Raw genomic sequence first — 21345 nt, forward strand, 5'->3', positions numbered from 1 at the left:
CTTCCCTTCTCCCTGAGGAATGAAAAGGGGAACCCAGGATCCCCAAAATTATGCATAGATCTCAGTGATCCTTTGGGAGCTAGGACCCCTCACCCGCAATCTCTGGGCCTCCACACCTGCTCTAGGACCCTCTCCAGCTCCCGGCTAGCACAGGTTCATCAGAGATGTGCTACCAGGGCCTGTCACAATATCCCACAGAGATGGGGAGAGTGATTAGTGTAGCTGAAGGGCACAAATCCTCAGCGATAGACTGGCAGGGAAGTTTCAACCTTTCCATACCCAGAGTGCAACCATAGACTCCATCAGTGCAACCTTTTATTATGTTACGAGGGAGAGGCAGATGAAAAGCCTCCAATTTCTTTTGGGGATCCAGGCAGCTGCAGCTGGGCAGAAATATGGCAGCTGAGCTTTCAGAGAAAAATGATCTGTTTTCTATGAAAATTCATCCCAAAAAATGGGTGAAAATGAAACATTTTAGTCTGGGTCAACATTTTTCATTTGGGAGCAATCTCTCTGTTTTCTACCCCAGCTCTAGCTCAAACCATGAGCCTCCATCCTTTGTGCTACAGGACCACACCACTAGGTAGCAGGACCAGCCCCAACATCAGCCTCCCACACTCAGAAGCCCCTGGACATTTGCCAAGGTGGCTATGGCAGCTCTATAGCAGAGGGATACCCTGGAAAAGGCTTGTCTGCAGCAGCCCATAGAGCAGTGGAATAATTTAAGAACATAAGAACGGTCATATTCGGTCAGACCAATGTTCCTTCTAGCTCAGAGTCCTGTCTTCTGACAGTGGCCCATGCAGATACTTCTGAGGGAATGAAAAAAAAGGTCAATGATCGATTGATCCATCCGCTGTCATCTGCTCCCATCTTCTGGCAGACAGAGGTATAGACACCCTCATCATGGGGTTGCATCCCTCACTACCTTGGCTAATAGCTACTGATGGACCTTCATGAACTTCCCTAATTCTTTTTTAGATCCAGTTATAATTTCGGCCTTCACAACATCCCCTAGCAACAAGTTCCACAGATTGGAAAAGGTTCAGAAAAGGGCAACAAAAATGATTAGGGGTATGGAACAGCTGCCATATGAGGAGAGATTAATAAGAGTGGGACTTTTCAGCTTGGAAAAGACACGACTAAGGGGGGATATGATAGAGGTCTATAAAATCATGACTGGTGGGAAGAAAGTGTTATTTACTCCTTCCCACAACACAGGAACTAGGGGTCACCAAATGAATTTAATAGGCAGCAGGTTTAAAACAAACAAAAGGAAGTATTTTTTTCACACAACACATAGTCAACCTGTGGAACTCCTTGCCAGAGGATGTTGTGCAGGCTAAAACTGTAACAGGGTTCAAGAAAGAACTAGATAATTTCAGGGAGCATAGGTCCATTAATGGCTATTAGCCAGGATGGGCAGGGATGGTGTCCCTAGCCTCTGTTTGCCAGAAGCTGGGAATGGGTGAAGGGATGTGAGTCATCTGGCATTGGCCACTTTTGGAAGACAGGATACTGGGCTAGATCAACCTTTGGTCTGACCCAGTCTGGCTGTTCTTATGTTCTATGTTCTTCAATTTCTTCAGAACTCTTGGGTGAATCCCATCTGGTCATGGTGGCTTAATACTGTTTAATTTATTGGTTTGTTCTAAAACCTCCTCTCCTGATACCTAAATGTGGGACAGTACCTCAGATCTATCATCTAAAAAGAAAGACTCAGGCATGAGAATCTCCCTCACATCATGTGCAGTGAAGACCTATGCAAACAGTTTATTTAGGCTCTCCGCAACAGCCTTATCTTCACTGAGCGCTTCCTTTAGCGCCTTGATCATCCAGTTTCCTGACTGACTGTTTGGCAGCATCCTGCTTCTGATGCACTTTAAAAAACTTGCTGTTAGGTTTTGTGTCATTTGCTAGCTGCTTTTCAGATCTTGTGAACTATGCATGTATTATCACCATTCAAAAATTGTGAGTCACACACCCAAAAAATCATGAGACTGATTTAAAAACAATGAGATTTTAAAATATACTAATGTGGGGTTCGTTTACACATGCCTTTGGTTTCTGAGCCTTTGGGCTGCTTCAGATTTCCTAGCTTTTCAGCTACAGGTGACAGCCTTTGGAGACCTGAGGGTGCCCCATGCAGGATTCCAGCAATGGGCGACAGCTTCACACGGGGGGTTCAAGTGAGCATCTGGGGAACATGTGCTTTTTCTTTGAGAAATATGGTCACCCCAAGAAGCTGTTCACTGTGTGAGGATGATGCAGGGGGTGGAGGGAGGTGGCTAGTGCTACCTGTAACAGAAGGTCCTGTAACAGAAGGGACAGAGGCTCATGGTTTGAGCTAAAGCTCAGCTGGAGTCCCCACCCCCACAAAAAAATTTCACCCAAACTAAAATATTTCCTTTTCACCCATTTTTTGGGATGAGTTTTCACAGAAACTGGATCATTTTTCTCCGAAAGCTCAGCTGCCATGATGCTTCCCAGCTGCAGCTGCCTGGATTCCCAAGGGCAACTGGAGGGTTTTCATCTGACTCTTTCTTGAAACATAAATGAAGGTTGCGGTGACGAAGTCTCTAGCTGCACTCTGGGTATGGAAAGGTCAAAAGCTCCCAATCAATCTGTGGCTGGGGTACTGCGCCCATCAGCTACTCTAACCAGCCCTCCCATCTCTGTGCAGTCCCTTCCACCCTGAACAATGCCCCTACAGCAGATCCTGGGGGCAGTGGCTACTGAGACTGGCCCTGATGGGACATCTCTGAGGAACCTGTGCTAGTCAGGAGCTGGAGAGGGTCCTAGAGCAGTTGTGGAGGCCCAGAGATTGTGGGTGGGGGGCCTGGCTACCAGTGGATCACTGAGATCTGTGCATAACTTCGGGGATCCCTGGATCCTGGGTCCCCCTTTTCATTCCTCTGGGAGAAGGGAAGGGACGCCACCTCCTGGAACAATCTGAGGAAAGTTTCCTGTAGGGAGCCTCGTGTAGTATCCTTTTCTTGGCCTGCACCCTGGGTTTGTAATGCAGGAAATGGGGCTGCCGGGGAGAGATCTGCTCCTATATTATTAATTATTATTATTATTATTATTCTATTTTATTTTATTTCAGCAAGATCACAGCTGTGATAGCATAACTGTTACCACTCGCCACTCCCGAGGTAGCCATGTGGCTAATCAGAATCATAGGAACAGTGATGAAAATCCCAGATTCCAGGAGCAGAGCCTGCAATAGGGTTTGCACTGCAGTCCAGTTGGGCAGCATCACCACAAGTCCCCTGTGATTTGGCCTCCTGCAGTTTGCCATTGGCTCTGACAGGGTTAAATCTGGTGCACATGAAACGAAGCAGCTGAGGTTCCCTGAGGGCCACATGGCCCCCAAGGAAATGTGCGGGCATGCTTCATAAAAACTGTTGTCTCCTTATGTGAAGAGGTACAGCCTGCTGCCTTTGCACCTCTCCGATTACTCCTTGTCCTTTAGGGTGTAGACCTCTGGTGTCTGCGACTCCCCTTCGAGCAGGAACTGGGTACATTGGCAGCTTTCACTGTCTTTAAAATGTGAAGTGAAGGGGAAAGGCTGGAAGCTATTTCCATTTTCAGATGTTCTGTGCAGCGGCAGAGGGCTCTCAGCTGGGCTGTCGGGGTGACTCAGTGATGGGGCTGGATGGCAGTCAGAACTAGGTAGCTTGGGAACCCCTCCTCTCCATCTGCCCATGCTCCTCGGTGGGTTGTTCAACCTACACATAAATCTGACATTAAAAGCGACCTCGAGTGTTCAAACCCCGATGCCTCGAGTTAGGATTTCTCATTGGGTCTCAGTTCTAGAGGTTCTGTGTGCTCTGGGCCTGATCGTGCCAGGGGCTGAGAGAGAGGATACCCCACAAAATATCAATGACTAGTTCCCAAATTGTGTCAGGTTTATTAGCTCCTGGAAATTTAATCAACAAATGCATTTTCAAAGGTTTTATTCTCTGGCTCGATCGTGAAGGCAGGAATTCAGAGCTGTGTTGCTCTGTGGTAACAGGTCCAACAGGGCATATTTCTGCTTCCTTAGTGGCTGAGGGCTCCAGCACTTCTACCCTGTAGATACCTCAAAGAGTTATATGGCTACCAGTATCTCTGCTTCCACCCTGGTCTCCTAGCGTCAGATGTCAGGCCCTGTACCCTTCCCTCTCAATCCTCACACCCTCAGCCTGGGACCTGGGGGTTGTCTGTGCTTTCCCACCAGTCCAAGTTGGTTTGGCACCTGTGATTCTTCCCTTTGGGAGTCTGTGACTAATGGTGAGACGAGTGACCAGCCAGTCTTCTAAACCAACATACAGTTTAATCTCAACAGCAGGAAAAAAGCATAACATGGTGGAATAAGAGGGTTTTCAAACAACAGTCAGTACATGTCTCTGACCCCGAGCCCTCCCAATCTGAGAGGGACCCAGGTAGGCCGAGGGCCTTCAGGTTTCCCCAGCGGTGTCTGTGCCTGTCGGCCTGAAGAGCTTTTCAGGAACAGCTGCCCCACCTCTGCACAGATTCCTAGTGCTGGTGAAACAAGCTGTGTAATGTGGCTGGAGCCCGGAAATAGGCTCTTCCCAGCTCGTAGCTGCAGTGTGGTCTCTCAACCTCCCTGAAGTGCTTATATTGAGAGGTGGCTTTTCTTGAGTTGTTGTTTCCCTTCCTGCTTGTTTTCTAGCAGCCTGCTATTAAACTAAGAAGAGCCATAATATAGCCATAACATAAACATCCTAATAGCTAACCCAATGTAGCTCTTCAGCAAACATCCCAAGAACTGGGTTTAACGTACACATTCATTATGGCAGCTCAGCTCCATGTCTGTCACAATGCCGTTCCTGGTTGCTATGGATTTTATGTTATGAATACAGGACAGAGACAGTCAGAGAGAGAGCGAGAGAGAGCGAGAGAGCAGTAGACTATCGTGCCTGAATAACAGTTGCTGGGGTCACTACGTACTAGAGAGTGAGAGCTCAGGGAATTAATATTTTCTATGCTGATCCCAATGCCTGTTACCACTCCGGATACAAGCTAGATTGTGTGACACTCTGTACCTCAGGGGAACACCCTACACCCCCATGTTCATCTTTATAAAATGATTGTGTGGTGCCCAATGCAAATTTTGTCATGTTGGATGTCTTCAGATGGCTCATGATACTTATCCTGGTTGTTATAGTGATGTTATAGTAAATGTTAGAGTAATGTTATTGGTTATAATTTCATGTGTAAAGTTATGAGGCTGAAACTGTATCCTCATGGCTTAAAGCAAGCCCAGGCAAAAACTTTCCAAAGCAGAGGGGCAGTTCACACCTCATCAGGGCAGGTATGGGAGAAACACAGCCCAGCCTCACAGGAGCAATGGACGCTGACCTAGGCAGCAACAAAAGAATCTATTAAACCCTTGAGGGAGTCACCCCCCTTCCTTTGGTCAGTTCGGGACTGCGATGAGGTAATGCTCACCTGACTCTGAAGGGGGGAGGGGCAAAGCCAAGAGGGAAGAAAGGACAAGATAAAAGGGAGAGACATTTTCCAGGCTCTTCATCTCTCTTCCACCTCCATCTACAGACCCACATCAAGCGACTGAAGTGCTGATCAAAGAGGAGAACCTGGCTGAAGAGCAACCAGCCAGCCTGTGGTGAGGAGCATGTAAGTTTGTAAGGACATTGAAAGTGTTAAGATCAGCTTAGAATGCATTTTTCTTTTATTTCATTTGACCAAATCTGACTTGTTATGCTTTGACTTTAATCACTTAAAATTTATCTTTGTAGTTAATAAATCTGGAAACAGTGCATTTAGTCTGAAGCATGACAGAGATTCCCCTTGGGATAACAAGCCTGGTACATATACATTTCTTTGTTAAATTGACGAACTTATATAAGCTTGCAGTGTCCATCGGGCATAACCGAAGTTATTGGCTAGTGTCATTCGGTTGCAAGTAGATGGGAACAGCTTACATGTTAGAGGCTGTGCGTGAACAGCCCGGGAGTGGGGGTTCTCACAGCAGAGCAGGGTAAGGCTGGCTTCCAGAGTCAATTGGAGAGACCTAGCAGATCACCGGTCCAGATAACACCAGAGGGGAATGTCACAGAATGACAGAGCAGAACCTGAGGAGACACAGTCAGATATTAACTCAGGGACAGAGGAGCTAGTAGACTTTTGTTTGCTGTGAAGAGACTGAATGAGGGCTGAGATGCTGTGATCTTTTCAGGTTGTGAACAAATCCAGATAAGAGATGCTGCATTTTAAGTCCCACTCTAACATGAGAAATCTCTCAAAGAATATCAGAGGAGAAAGAATGGGTTGACAAGTGTGTGCTAAAGTACAGATGTGTAAATGTTATGCAAAAACTTTTCACTGTAATACAAATATTACAAATCAAACTTTCATGACATTCCTGTATATTGAAAGCCAGCAGCAAAGTTGTTGGAATCTCTACAGGAAGGAATAGTGGTAACATTACTGCTTAATGGCTTTTGCTTAAGAAAGAATTTCAGAAGTGCTCCACATACTGTTTGCAATGGGTTTGTGGTATTAACTGTTTGTTCAGTGAACAATTGTATGGTACTATGTCCTGGTAACTGTCCAAAAGCTGTTTGTGACACATTCAGCATCATGAACACAATGCTTCTGCTATTCCTGTACAAGACTTTGCAAAAAGTCCTGAGAGAACAGATCCACTGTCTGTTTTTCAGTAAAGAGTCGATCTGAGGTGCAGGAAAGGGGACTGTAAGAGCGGTTGTATATAATGGATGCCCGTCACCTGTTTCATGAGAATGGCTGAAGTAACTTGCACATGCAAATGGATATTAGTGTAAACATAGTGTTTTCACTAAAAGAAAAGGAGTACTTGTGGCATCTTAGAGACTAACAAATTTATTTGAGCATAAGCATCGTGCACCCGATGAAGTGAGCTGTAGCTCACGAAAGCTTATGCTCAAATAAATTGGTTAGTCTCTAAGGTGCCACAAGTCCTCCTTTTCTTTTTCCGAATACAGACTAACACGGCTGCTACTCTGAAACCAGTGTTTTCACTGTTCACCCATTTGTGATGCCATCCTCTCCCACATGCAACTAAAGTAACTGTCTCTGATAGGCTATAACTGCCCAGATATCTACAGACCCATGAATGGGGAAAGGATGCAGGTCCTGTGAGGATGAAGAGAATCCTGTAGGATGATGAAACTTTCTGGATTCAGTCAACCCTGGCCAGGTAAAGCACTTCAGCTTCTCTTGAAGTGATTCTTGGGGAGGTCAACTTGTATCACTGGGAGCAGTTGGTAAGGGAAAGTTAATAGAGCCCGGTTCTGATTGAATTTACACATGCAAATCTGGAGTGACACAGTTGAAGTCAATGCTTTTGAATTCAGAACTTGGCGCTAAGAATTTATCCCATGTGCTGCAAAGAGGCAGTGGCATAATTTGGACTCTCAGGAGTGGAGAAAATAAAGAATATATATAACGAGGCAATGAAACAAGTTTATAAATCGCTTCAATGCAGAAAACAGATAAATACAATAACCATTTACCCCATGCACTTGCCATGTGTTTACACACAAATCATGATACACTGGGGCACATTCAGAAGTGGAGGCCTGGAAAGGGTGTTTTTTTGTGGGAAAGTCTAATTAGTAGGTGTCAGGGGGAAATTGTCTCTTGCAGCAGGTTGTCTCATAGCTGCCTATGCAGAACCTCTTCCACCTTCCTCTGCAGCATCTGGACTTGGCCACTGGATAGTGGGATAGATGGACTACAGGTCTGATGAGGTCTGGCAGTGCCTATCTTCCTATCAGTGGTGCAAATCCAAGACTATGTTTTTGCTGATTTTCCTTGAGCTCCTGGGAGTCTCTAGACTTGCACTCAGAGCAGAAAGATGTCAAGCTACATATCATCTAGTCTCCTTTTCTTTTTCCTTTCAGGAAGGAAAGTTCAAAACTCCTAGGGCCTGCCCAGTACGTTATGTCAGCTGTCAATGACACCAAATTCACACCTGCAGTGTTCCTTCTCACCGGGATACCTGGACAGGAAGACGTCCATCTCTGGATCTCTATCCCCTTCTGCTTAATGTATGTTATTTCCATAGTAGGAAATTCAGTCATTCTGTTCATTATAAAAACAGATCCAAGCCTCCATAAGCCCATGTACATTTTCCTTTCCATGTTGGCCATCTCAGACCTTGGCTTATCCATAGCCACCATACCAACAATGCTGGGTATATTCTTGTTTAACTCTAGGGAGATCAGCTTCGATGCATGTTTTGCCCAGTTGTTCTTCATCCACTCCCTTCAATGCATTGAATCCTCCGTGCTCTTGTTGATGGCCTTGGACCGCTTCATTGCAATCCGTGACCCGCTGAGATATGCCTCCATCCTAACCCTGCCAAGAATAGCCAAGATGGGACTGGTGTGTGTTCTAAGGGGGGTGGCTGTAATACTCCCACTCACCATTCTCCTGAAACAGTTCCAGTATTGTCGAGCCAATGTCCTCTCCCATTCCTACTGCCTGCACCAGGAGGTCATGAAGATGGCTTGTTCAGATATCAGAGTCAACAGTATCTTTGGCTTGTTTACCAAACTCGTAACGATGGGCTTGGACTTGCTGCTCATCTTCCTCTCTTATGTGATGATCCTCAAAACAGTGCTGAGCATCACATCCCATGCTCAATGCCTCAGGGCTTTGAACACCTGCATCTCACACCTCTGTGTCATCCTGCTCTTCTACACACCAGACATCAGCATGGTTGTGATGTACAGATTCTGGCATAGCTCTTCTTACTTGCTTCAGATTGTTCTGAGCTACATCTCCCTGCTGGTCCCGCCCCTGATGAACCCAGTCGTGTACAGCGTGAAAAGCAAACACCTTCGTGCACGGATAATCAGGGTGTTTTTCAAGTGAAGGGTCAGTTCCTCACCTGGCTGCAGCGGTCGTAACACAGGAGACAAAGAATACCAGCCAGGATCACCTATTTCATCCTGGATCCATACATCCAAGATGATATGAGCTACTGACCTCCACTCTGTAGAGAGAGGTTCAGATGGGGTGTAAAGCAGTGGTTTTCAAACTTTTTTCTGGCGACCCAGTTTAAGAAAATGGTTGATGCCCATGACCCAACGGCGCTAGGGATGAGGGGTTTGGGGTGTGTGAGGGGCTCAGGGCTGAGGCAGAGAGTTGGGGTGCAGGGGTGAGGACTGCGGGGTAGGGCCAGTGATGAGGGGTTCAGGGTGTGGGAAGGGGCTCTGGGCTGGGGTAGGGGGTTGGAGTTTGGGAGGGGGTCAGGGATCTGGGCTGGGAGTGCAGGCTCTGAGGTGGGGCCGGGGATGAGGGGTTTAGGGTGCAGGAATGGATTCCAGGTTTGCAGGAGGCTCAGGGCTGGGGCAGAGGATTGGGGCACAGGTTGGGGTGCAGACTTACCTCTGGCAGCTCCCAGTCAGCAGCGCAGTGGGGGTATATCATAACCATACAGCTGAGGGTAGCCTAGAATTCCTCCTTACCTGTAAAGGGTTAAGAAGTTCAAATAACCTGGTTGGCACCTGACCAAAAGGACCAATGGGGAAAGAAGATACTTTCAAATCGGGGGTGGGGGTGGCTTTGTTTGTGCTCTGTGTTGTGCGTTCTTTGAGTAAGCAGAGAAGCATCAGGTCAGAAAACTCCTTCTCCTAAAATCATCCTAAAATGAGTCTCAGTACTGCAAAAAGAGTAAGTAAATAAGGCAAGGCGTCTTAGATTATATTTTGTTTTTAGCTTGTGAATTTCCCCTGTGCTAAGAGGGAGCTTTATCCCTGTTTTTTGTAACTTTAAAGTTTTGCCTAGAGGGGAATCCTCTGTGTTTTGAACCTGATTACCCTGTAAAGTTACTTTCCATCCTGATTTTACAGAGGTGCTTCTTTTACTTTTTTTTTTCTTTATAATAAAGTTCTGTTTTTTAAGAATCTGGTTTACCTATTTGGTTGGTAGATTATTCTCAAAGCTCCCCAGGAAAGGGGGTGACGGGACTTGGGGGGATATTTTAGGGAACAGGAACTCCAAGTGGTCCTTTTCCTGAATCTTTGTCTTACTCACTTGGTGGTTGCAGCAGAACCATCCAAGGACAAGGAAGGATTTGTGTTTTGGGGAAGTTTTTAACCTAAGCTGGTAGAAATAAGCTTAGGGGGTCTTTCATGTGGGTCCCCTAATCTGTACCCCAGAGTTCAGAGTGGGGAGGGAACCCTGACCGGGTGCTCAGGCAGCCTTCTTGCCTGACCTGGCACCGTGGACCTCGCTGAGCCCCAGAAGTGGCCAGCAGCAGGTCCAGCTCCTAGGTGGAGGTGTGCAAGCGGCTTTGTGTGACTCTAGCCTGCAGGTACTGCCCCTCACCCCCGCAGTTCCCATTGGCTGGTTCCAGGCCAATGGGAGTGCGGAGCCAGTGCTCGGGATGGGGGCAGAGCATAGACCCCCTTGGCCCCTCCTGCCTAGAAGGAGGACCTGCTGCTGGCCTCTTGCAGGGTGCAGCGTGATGTCGGAAAAGTTCTGCAGCTTTTTTCATGGCCCCTGGATGTTTAACCAGAGACAGGACAGTGACAGGCCAGTGTTAGGATATAGATATTCAGGCCTGTCTGTAAAGGCCTGTACTTTAAGAATTTAGGGGTATTCTTATTACTTGGCTAGTTCTAGAGGTATAAAAGAAAGAATCAAAATCACTGTCTGCTGGTGTAAGGGCCTTCTCTTACTGTGACAGTTTGAGGCCCTGTTCTTAGGCTAAGGCCTTTGGCTAAGCAGCAGAGGCAGCCATAAGCCAGGAAGCGACCGGTCACATCCTCACATTCCAAACTAGCTACATTGAAAGAAGGTGCTATTGGGCTGTTAGGAATACAATCCTGTCCTGAATACAATCCTGTCCTGATAATTCCTATCACCTCCAAAGAAAGGGAAGTGCCTAGAAAATGTAAAAGGAAACTTAGTTTGATAGCATCCTGTCTGGCAAGAACTCACTTATCAATAGCTGGGATGTGAAATCCTCACTTCTGTATTGTTTTCCCACTTTGCTATTGTTTGTCTGTATAATCTCTGTCTGGTCCTGTGATTGTTTCTGTCTGCTGTATAATTAATTTTGCTGGGTGTAATCTAATTAAGGTGGTGGGATATAATTGGTTAGCTAATCATGTTACAATATGTTAGGATTGGTTAGTTAAATTTCAGTAGAATGATTGGTTAAGGTATAGCTAAGAATATTACTATATAAATTAGGGGCAAACAGGAAGTAAGTTGGGATTCGAAAATAAGGAAAAGGAACTTGTATTTAAGCTTGCTGGAAGTTCACCCCAATAAACATCGAATTGTTTGCACCTTTGGACTTCGGGTATTGTTGCTCTCTGTTCATGCGAGAAGGACCAGGGAAGTGGGAGAGTGAAGGAATAAGCTCTCTAACAGCCAGGTGTAACGGGAAACAGCATCCACGTCCCTTCTCTTTATTGACTGTATCGAGAGGAATTCCGAGATTTGAGCAGCCAGAGATAGAGCTCTTGATGGGCCAACATCCCACCTGTTCCCTGACTCTCCATGAACAAACTCACTTTGTAAATGATGCTGCCTGCCTTGGTCTCTTTCCCCCAGTGCCCTGTCTTCCCTCACCAGTGGGAAAGCCACAACAGCCCCTTGTCCATTGCTCCATGCCTTAGACCAGTGTTTTTCAAACCGTGGGTCGCGACCTAGTACTGGAGCGCGGCATGGGAGTCACTGGGTCACCTTGCTCTGGCCAGCACCGCCAAACGGGACATCAAGATGTCCGTTGGTGGAGCTGCCCAGCTAAGGCAGGCTAGTCCCTACCTTTCCTCACCCACTGGTGAGGGAAGACAGGGCACTGGGGGAAGGAGACCAAGGCAGGCAGCATCATTTACAAAGTGAGTTTGTTCATGGAGAGTCAGGGAACAGGTGGGATGTTGGCCCATCAAGAGCTCTATCTCTGGCTGCTCAAATCTCGGAATTCCTCTCGATACAGTCAATAAAGAGAAGGGACATGGATGCTGTTTCCCGTTACACCTGGCCTGTCACTGTCCTGTCTCTGGTTATACATCCAGGGGCCATGAAAAAAGCTGCAGAGCTGTTCTTCAGTCACAGTCCGGGCCCTTCCTGAGCGCTCTGGGTGCCGCGTGATCCATGGGGGCTGCACCAGCTGTGGACAGTGGCTGTGGACAGGGGCTATTCCAGGGGCACGACACCCACCCTTCCCCCACGACCTCAGCCAGGTGCTTGTGACTGAGACATGTCAGAGACATGATTAACGCAGGAGCCCAGGAAAAGCCATTCAGGAAACCTCCCCATCCCCGTTGATGGCTCTGCACACCGCACACCTGTTCAGCCCACTCCTCACCAAGGCAGGGCACAGCTGTGTGCGAGTGCGGGTCTGCCACAGAGGAGTCCTGGCAAGAGACTCAAGCCCAGATTCCCTCCTCCTCCCGTCCGTTTGTCTTGCCGCAGTTGTTTTGAAAGCGTTAGAAAGAGTCCTCAGCTCCTCCACCGATGAACGGCTATTCCATCCTGGACCCTTACACCTGAGATGACATGCGTTACTGATCATCTCTCTATAGACAGAGGTTCAGACAGGGTCTAAGGCCTGTGGCCAGCAGAGAGGCTCTGATGTTGGAGGACAGGGCACTGCGGGAAGGAGACCAAGGCAGGCAGCAGCATTTACCAGGTGACTATGTCCATGGAGAGCCAGGGGTCCAGTGGGATTTTGGCCCATTAAGAGCCGTATCGGTCGCTGCTGTGACCTTAGATTTTATGTCAATGCAGTCAATAAAGAGAAGGGATGTGGATGCTGTTTCCCGTTACACCTGGCCTGCCATTGTCCCGTCTCTGGTTAAACATCCAGGGGCCATGAAAGAGCTGCCTCAGTGAGGAGTGGGCTGAACAGGTGTACGGTGTGCAGAGCCATCAACAGGGATGGGGAGGTTTCCTGAATGGCCTTTCCTGGGCTCCTGCCTTAATCATGTCTCTGCAGCAGCTGTGGACAGGGGCCATTCCAGGAGCACGGACACCCACGCTTCCCCTACGCCCTCAGCCGGGTGCTTGGGACTGAGTCATGCCAGAGACTTGATTAATGCTGGAGCCCCAGGAGAAGCCATTCAGGCAGCCCCTCGCCCACTGATGGCTCTGCACACTGCACACCTGCTGAGTTCACCCCCATCTGACTGCAATGCTCCCTAGCCAGAGCAGAGCTGCATGCGCTAGTGAGGGTCTGACACGCAGGAGTCTTGGCAAGAGACTAAGGCCCAGGCTCCCAACCTGGCTGCTCCGTTTGTGATGCCCCAGCAATGCAAATGGGTGGAAACAGGCCTCAGCTCCCCCACAGAGGCACAGCTCACTCCTATCCCAGCCCAGCCCATTCAGTGTAGGGTGACCACCATTCAAAAGGCAAATGTGGGATACATGCAGGAGCCACATCCCCTCTCTCATCCCACCCCGTCCCTCCTCTTCCCCCTTGAGCACCACCCTCTACCCCATCTCTTCCACCCAAGACTCCAAGCCCTGCTCCTCTTCATTACCCAATTCTTCACACCTTCTCCAGGCCAGAAGCTAGAACCAGGCCATGGAAAGAGCTGCCCAGGGAGCCAGAGCCACTGTGAGGAGCCCCAGACCCTCCACCTGCCCTAGGCAGGGGCCTGGGGGACATGAGAGAAGCCCTCAGCCTCTTTGACTGCCCCCCCAGGGCTCACAGCCAAGGGAAGATGGAGAGTCCAGGGCTCCCCATATGGTAGTGGTGTTCCAGGGCAGCTCTTACCATGGCCTGGCTCTGGCCTGGCAGGGAGATGGAGCCTCGGGGGAAGTGGATGAGCAGTGGGCAGGGTCTAGTTGGAAGTGATGAGTTAGGGGCAGAGTCTCAGGGGAAAAGGAGAAGCAGGAGGTGCATCAAGCCTGAACCAATGCTAACCCCAGCAAGGAGGTCGGTGGGGGGCTCATTAGTAAAGGAGGAGGGTGGGGCTGGAGGGTAGGAGAGCCTGTGTTTTAGAGAAGACTGAATTAATGTGACCCCACAAAGGAGGCTCTTGTTTTAAGTATGCTGAGAGTAAGTCATTGCAAGGATTTTAGAGGGAAGGGCAGGGTGGCTGCAGGTCTACATCAGGCCCCAAGGTGGCACTCTGGGATGGCCCACATCTGCAGGGACTTGGCCAGAGTATGCTGTGCTCTTGGAAGCCATTACCACTGGGCGGAAGTAAGCCCAGCCCCCAGGCTGCTCTAAACTCTGTTGTGTCAGTGGAAGAACAGGCCAGAGAATCAAACCCCTGTAACTGGCTCCTTGCCCTCCCGCTCTCTACAGTGCAGCCGGGCCTGTCACAGCTTGGAAGGCTGGTCCTGTGGTCTAGGCACTGCTCTGCAACGAAAGAGAACTCCACTGCAACTCAAGAGAGATGGGTTTGATTACCTGCCACGTGTAACCATGGACAAGCCACTGGCTGTCTCTGAGCCTCTGCACACGTGGATAATAGCCCTGCCCTGGCTCACAGAGGTGGCAGGAGGATAAATTCATTCAAGGTGCTCAGATAGCCCTGATCTTAGGGTCTCAGACTGTGTCAGGGTTCCATAGAGCAACACCTCTGACATTTGTCTATAAAAGGCCTCTTATCACAGCCTCCTGTGACAGCTGGCTTCTGGGAAGCCCTGTGACTCCAGCTCTTTGGTTTCTGTGGCAGATGTTGGGGTGCTCGGGGGTGACAGTGAGGTGTAGGTAGTGGACTTCTGAGGTTAGTGTTGGAATATCATGGGGATGCCAAGCGTTTCAGCACAGTCACTAGACCAGTGTTTACAAGCCCTTGAGGCTGAATGGGTCTAACTGATGAGCAACAGCCACAGGGCTGTTTTGTTTATTTACTAGGTAATCTACTTTGATCTGTTAGCTATCACTTATAATCACTTAAAAATCTATCTTTCTGTAGTTAAAAACCTTGTTTTATGTTTTATCATAACCAGTGTGTTTTGAGTGAAGTATCTAGGAAAATCTCAGCCCTGTAAATAAAGGATGTTGCATATCTTTCACACTTTGACTAGAAAGCAGCCTATATTAATGAACTTACGCTATAGAGAATCCTGTGCAGTGCAAAATGGAATAAATTCTTGGTTTATACTCCAGCAAATCTGCAAGGCAGGGAAGCTGTGAACTTGGCTGTTGTCTCCTGCCCGTCTTTGAATGGCTTAGTTAAAGCACTCAGGCAGCTCAGCTGGCTGTATGACACCACCTGTTGTCATGTTGGGTGATAACAGGGCTTGGAGACACTGGCTGTGTCACCATCAAAGCAGTGTAAGATTGACCAGCCCAGCTGGAGGGCTAAACGGCATAGCAGTTCCCACAGCTCCCAGACTGCACCCCCTGGGTGACAATCTGTCTCAACTCTATGTGTTACTTAGCTTCCTGGGTTCATCAATAATCTCCATGGAGTCCAGCGAGATTAGTGATGAAGCCAGGAAGCTGAGTAGCACATACAGTCTCCTCAGCAACCCTGGAATCTCCACGGCACATACTAATAAGCAAAAACGTCCCTGTGCAAACCCCGCAACAGGGGGCAGATGTCCATAGCTCTGCCAGGAAAAAATTACCCTTTCCTGGCCCATTATGTCTGCCCCTATGATTCCCAACATTCTCTTAGCTTTTTTGACTGCCACCGTCCTCTGAAAACTGCAAACTGAGCAGATGTTTTCAGAGAACTATCGTCCATGGCTCCAAGATCTTTTTCTTGAGTGGTAACAGCTAATTTGGAACCATCATTTTGTATGTATAGTTTGGATGATGTTTTCCAATGTGCAGTACTTTTCTTTTATCAACTCTGAGTTTCATCTGCCATTTTGTTGACCAGTCTGCTTTGGACTTAAGTATATTGAATAATTTTGTCTTGTCTGCCAGTTTTGCCACCTTATTGCTTACCCCTATTTCCAGATCATTTATGAATATCTGGAACAGCACTCGTCCCAGTACAGATCCCTGTGAGACACCAGTGGTTACCTCTCTCCATTCTGAAAACTGACCATTTATTCCTACCCTTTGTTTCCTGTCTTTTAATCAGTTACTGATAAATGAGAGACCCTTCCTGCCGCAAATGCTTACTTTTCTTAAGAGACTTTGGTGAGGGACCAAAGGCTTTCTGAAAGTCCAAATACAGATCACCCTTGCCCACATTTTTGTTGACCCGCTCAAAGAATTCTAATGATTTCCCTGTGCAAAAGGCATGTTGATTCTTCCCCAACAAATCATGTTCATGTGTGTGTCTAATAATTCTGTTTTTTACTATAGTTTCAACCAATTTGCCTGGTACTGAAATTAGGATTACAGGCATGCAATTTCTGGTATCGCCTGTGGAGTCTTTTTAGAAATCAGCATCACATTAGCTATTTCCCAAGCATCTGGTACAGAGGTTGATTGAAGTGACAGGTTACATACCACAGTTAAAAGAAAAGGAGTACTTGTGGCACCTTAGAGACTAACCAATTTATTTGAGCATGAGCTTTCGTGAGCTACAGCATACCACAGTTAGTAATTCTGCTTTTTCATATTTGAGTTCCTTCAGAACTCTTGGGTGAATATCATCTGGTCCTGGTGACTTATTACTGTTTCATTTATCAGTTTGGTCTAAAACCTCTGTGAAGGGTTCTCACCCCCGGGGTACAGGCTCGGAGCTGTTGGAACCACTGAGCCCCCTAACCATTCAGCTGGGCTGTCCTCTCTCATACTGCTCTACTTTTGACACAACAAATCTCTCCATGCCCCAGCATGACAGCAGGTGGTGCCACATACCCAGTTGAGATACCTGAGTCCTTTACCTAAGCCATTCCAGGAAAAACAGGACACAAGAGCCAATTTGCCAGCTCCCCAGATTACCTAGCTAATAAGCAAAATGCAAAATAAGCCTAACATGCTAGATAGATATGAATTAGCAATTTCTCACCCTGTCTGATGATACAAGCCATCCACCAAGTTTTCATATGCAAGCTAGAAATCCCTTTAGCCTGGGACCAGCACTTCCCCCAGTTCAGTCTTTGTTTCTCAGGTGTTTCCAGGAGTTCTCTTGTATGGGGAGTGAGGCCAAGAGATGATGTCATACCCCATCTTATCGAGTGGAAAAATACAGGTACCAAAATGGAGTTTAGTGTCATGTGGTCTGGTCACATGCCCTTGCATTCCCTGCTGAGTCAAAGCAGCCATTTTCCATAGGCTGTCCTAAGTGTTCTCAGGAAGGCTCACCAGGTGGGGGATAAGCTTCTCCTAGGGCCTATTGTTTCCACTAATGGCCCATGACCCTGAATAAGCCCTTCACAACCTGTTGCCTAGATTGGAAGCATTTTGCCTAGTGGGTGTCACCCAGGTGTAACTACATTTGAAATACAGATACATAGTCAATATTCAGAACTTAAGAGACAGAAGTGATACATGCACAAAAATAGGATCATCATATTCTGCAAATCACAACTTTTCCATGGACCCTCAAAATATTCATTTTGTACAAGATGCATTATGACTATGTTATAATCATATCATAATTGTTAGGGCTATGATTATATCACAGAGGTCACAGAATTCACAGAGTCCGTGACTTCCTGAGACCTCCACAACATTTTCTGCCCCGGGTCTGGACTGCTGTCAGCAGGCAGCCCCACAGCTCACAGCCGCTACTGTCTGCAGCCCCCCGCAGCTCCTAGCTACTGGGCAGCAGGGGACCCTGGAGATCCATGGGGCCCCCAGAGCATCCACTCACTGCAGGCACCTGGGGTCCCCCCTGAAGCCCAGCCACAGTGGGCATTGCAGGAACAGCCCCTGGCAGCCCAGCTGTGGTAGGTGACCCCCTCAACAGCCCAGTTGTGGGGACCCTGCAGGAGCCCAGGTGCATCAGGTGCCAGGAGCTCCCCGAGCAGCCCAGCCAACAGGGCGGATTGGATCCCACAGCAGCCCAGCCTCATCTCTTCCTCGGAGGCTTGGCCCCCAGCTTGGCCAGACCCAGGCTGCGGGACGAGCATCCCAGGGAGCCCAGGCCACTGTGGGGAGTGCCATATTCTCCACCTTCCCTTGATGGCATGCACTGGGGGTTGGGGACATGGGTTGGGGGCTGCTTTTGGGCCCCCTGGCCCTCCTGACCATGGCAGGTGAAACATCCGGGCTCCCTAGGCAGCTGTTACCATGGCCTGGCTCATGTCAGGGGGGAGTGGTTTGAGCATTGGCCTGCTAAACCCAGGGTTGTGAGTTCAACCCTTGAGGAGGCCATTTAGCGATGTGGGGCAAATATTGGAGATTGGTCCTGCTTTGAGCAGGGGGTTAGACTAGATGAGCTCCTGAGGTCCCTTCCAACTCTGATATTCTATGATTCTAAGCTTCCAGCCTGGCCAGGATCAGGGCCTTGGGAGAGGAAAAGGAGCAGGGATTAGGGCCTCAGGGGGAAGAGGAGGGGCATGGGGAGTGCACAGCTGTTTTGTTTTTGCCTTTTGAAAAGGTGGTCACCCTACAGTGAATGGGCTGGGCTGGGATAGGAATTAGCCATACCTCTGTGGGGAACCTGAGGTCATTTCCACCCCTTTGCATTGCTGGGACAGCACAAACGGAGGGGAGGAGGGAGGAATCTGGGTGAGAGTGTCTTGCCAGGACTCCTGTGTTTCAGATCCTCCCTCCCACACTCAGCTCTGCTTTGCCTCGGCGAGGAGTGGGCTCAGCAGGTGTGTTGGGTGCAGAGCCATCAACGGGAGAGAGTCTGACTGAATGGCTTCTCCTGGGGATCCTGCATTAACCATGTCTCAGACATGACTCAGTCTTAAGCACCTGGCTGAGGGTGTGGGGGAAGGGTGGGTGTCCATGACCCTTGAATAGACCCTGTCCACAGCGGTTGCAGCACGGTTGGGTCATGCAGCACCCTGAGTGCTCAAGAAAGGCCAGGACTATGACTACAGAACAGGTTTGCAGCTTTTTTTTCATGGCTTGTGGATGTTTAACCAGAGATGGGACAATGTGACAGGCCAGGTATAATGGGAAACAAGATCCACACCACTTCTCTTAGTGTTTGTATTTGAAGGAATTCTGAGATTGGAGCAACAACTGATATGGCCCTTTATTAGCCAAGATCCCACGGGTCCCCTGCTTCTCCACGAATATACTCACTTTGTAAATGTTGCTTCATGCCTTGGTCTCCTTCCTCCACTGCACTGTCCTCCCTCACCAGCCCCTCTCCCATTCCTTCAGGCCTTAGAACCTGTCTGAACCTCTCTGTAGAGAGTGGAGATAGTAGCTCGTCACCATTGCAGGAGCCGGGTGATGAACTGGCCCTTCACTTGATGAACACCCTTATTATCCTTGCACGAAGGTGTTTGCTTTTCATGCTGTACACGATTGGATTCATCAGTGGTGGGACCAGCAGGTAGACATAGCCCAGGAGAATCTGAAAGAAGTGAGAAGAGCTGTTCCCAAATCTGTGTATCACAGAAAGACCAATCACTGGAATGTAGAAGATCAGGACGGCGCAGACATGGGAGATGCAGGTGCTCAAGGCTCTGAGGCTCTCTGCATGGGATGTGATGCTAAGCACTGTTTTGAGGATCATCACGTAAGATAGCAGGATGAGCAGTGAGTCCAGTCCCACCGTGGAGACTATTATGAACAAGCCATAGATACTGTTGACTGTGATGTCAGAACAAGCCAACTTCATGACCTCCTGGTGCAGGCAGTAGGAATGGGAAAGGACATTGGCTTGACAGTATCGGAACCGTTTCAGGAGAAAGGGGAGTGGGAATGCTAAGGCCACCGCTCTTAGCACAAGCACCAGTCCCATCTTGGCTATTCTCAGTGGGGTTAAGATGGAAACATATCTCAGAGGGTCACAGATGGCGATGAAGCGGTCAAAGGCCATCGACAAGAGCACAGAGGATTCAATGAATGAAAGAGAGTGGATGAAGAACAGCTGAGCAAAACATGCATCAGGGCTGATTTCCCTAGAGTTAAACAAGTATATGCCCAGTATCGTCGGTATGGTGGCTATGGATAAGGCAAGGTCTGTGATGGCCAACATGGAAAGGAAAATGTACATGGGCTCATGAAGGCTTGGTTCTGTTTTTATAATGAACAGAATGACTGAATTTCCTACTATGGAAATAACATACATTAAGCAGAAGGGGATAGAGATCCAGAGATGGACGTCTTCCTGCCCAGGTATCCCACTGAGAAGGAACACTGCAGAGCTGAATTTGGTGTCATTGACAGCTGACATAATGTACTGGGCAGGTCCGAGGAGTATTGAGCTTTCCTTCCTGAAAGGAAAAATAACAGGAGACTAGATTATATTGAACGAGACATCTTTCTTCTCTCAGTGCAAGTCTAAAGACTTCCAGGAGCTCAAGGAAGATCACCAAAACATAGTGTGGCAGAGCTCCAACCTTGCCCCCGTGGGTCCTGCGCTTCCAGGCTGTTTATTATGTAGGCATATTCTTAATATTTGTAATTCTGCTTATAACATTTGTAATTCTCCTATTTGAAATAATTGTAAATCTGCAATATTGATTTGCAACTCCAGTTTATAATATTTGTAATTCCGCTTATAACATTTGTAATTCTCCTATTTTCTGCTTATAACATTTGTAATTCTTCTATTTGAAATAATTGTAAATCTGCAATATTGATTTGCAACTCCCCATGACTGTTGCCGGTGTCTGTGTTAAAGCTTACAAACCTTCATTTGACTGTAAGTACCTTGTGAGCCGTTAATTAACCCTAAGCGGTACTTTGTGATTAAGATAGACACCTGCAAACCTAAACCACTCAATTAACTCTACTCTCTCTCTAAACTGATACTTTGTTATTGAGATTGACGCTTGTAAACCTAAACCGCTCAATTGACTCTACTCTCTCTGAGTTGACAACTTTCTCTTGATTGTAATTGAGATTGACGCTTATGAATGTAAACCACTCAATTAACTTTACTTTCTCAAATGGTTATGCTCAATTGACTCTACTCTGTAAACTGATATTTTGTAATGGAGATTGACATGTTTTCTTGTTATTGCAACAACAACCACGAAAAGCCGTTAATTGGAGCGGCGCCCATAGAAATATCACATAGAGACTCCCACCCTCCATAGTTTGTATCAGGAATGTTAAAAGAGGGGGAGTCTCAAATAAATAACACCTTAGTATGTTAAAAGAAAGTTAATACCTAAGGAATGTTAAGAGACAGACAGTCTCAAATAAATAACAATACTCGGTGAAATGATAATTGTGTTCTTATTAGGGTAAAGAATGTATGTGAATGAATGGTGGGTTTGGAATAATCGGGGAAGTGCCAGCCTAGGAATTCGGTATCAATCAGCCAAAGAAGGTCCAGGTGGAAACAACCAGAGAACCCCCGGAGGGCAAAC

The 21345-nt window shown here is 47.8% G+C and overlaps 2 protein-coding genes across 2 annotated transcripts; one reads left to right on the top strand and one right to left on the bottom strand.

Annotated features, from left to right (window-relative positions):
• Positions 1-7923: 7923 nt before the first annotated feature.
• Positions 7924-8889, top strand: LOC102947267 (olfactory receptor 51G2). Its single transcript, XM_007069855.4, has one exon. The coding sequence runs from the start codon at positions 7954-7956 to the stop codon at positions 8887-8889; it is 936 nt and encodes a 311-aa protein (XP_007069917.4). The 5' UTR covers positions 7924-7953.
• A 10376-nt stretch (positions 8890-19265) lies between these two features.
• Positions 19266-20234, bottom strand: LOC102933993 (olfactory receptor 51G2-like). The gene has a single exon (XM_007052746.3). The coding sequence runs from the start codon at positions 20199-20201 to the stop codon at positions 19266-19268; it is 936 nt and encodes a 311-aa protein (XP_007052808.2). The 5' UTR covers positions 20202-20234.
• Between the last annotated feature and the right edge of the window lie 1111 nt (positions 20235-21345).

The sequence above is a fragment of the Chelonia mydas genome, chromosome 1 (genome assembly GCF_015237465.2).
Source record: "Chelonia mydas isolate rCheMyd1 chromosome 1, rCheMyd1.pri.v2, whole genome shotgun sequence".
NCBI classification, from domain to species: domain Eukaryota; kingdom Metazoa; phylum Chordata; order Testudines; family Cheloniidae; genus Chelonia; species Chelonia mydas.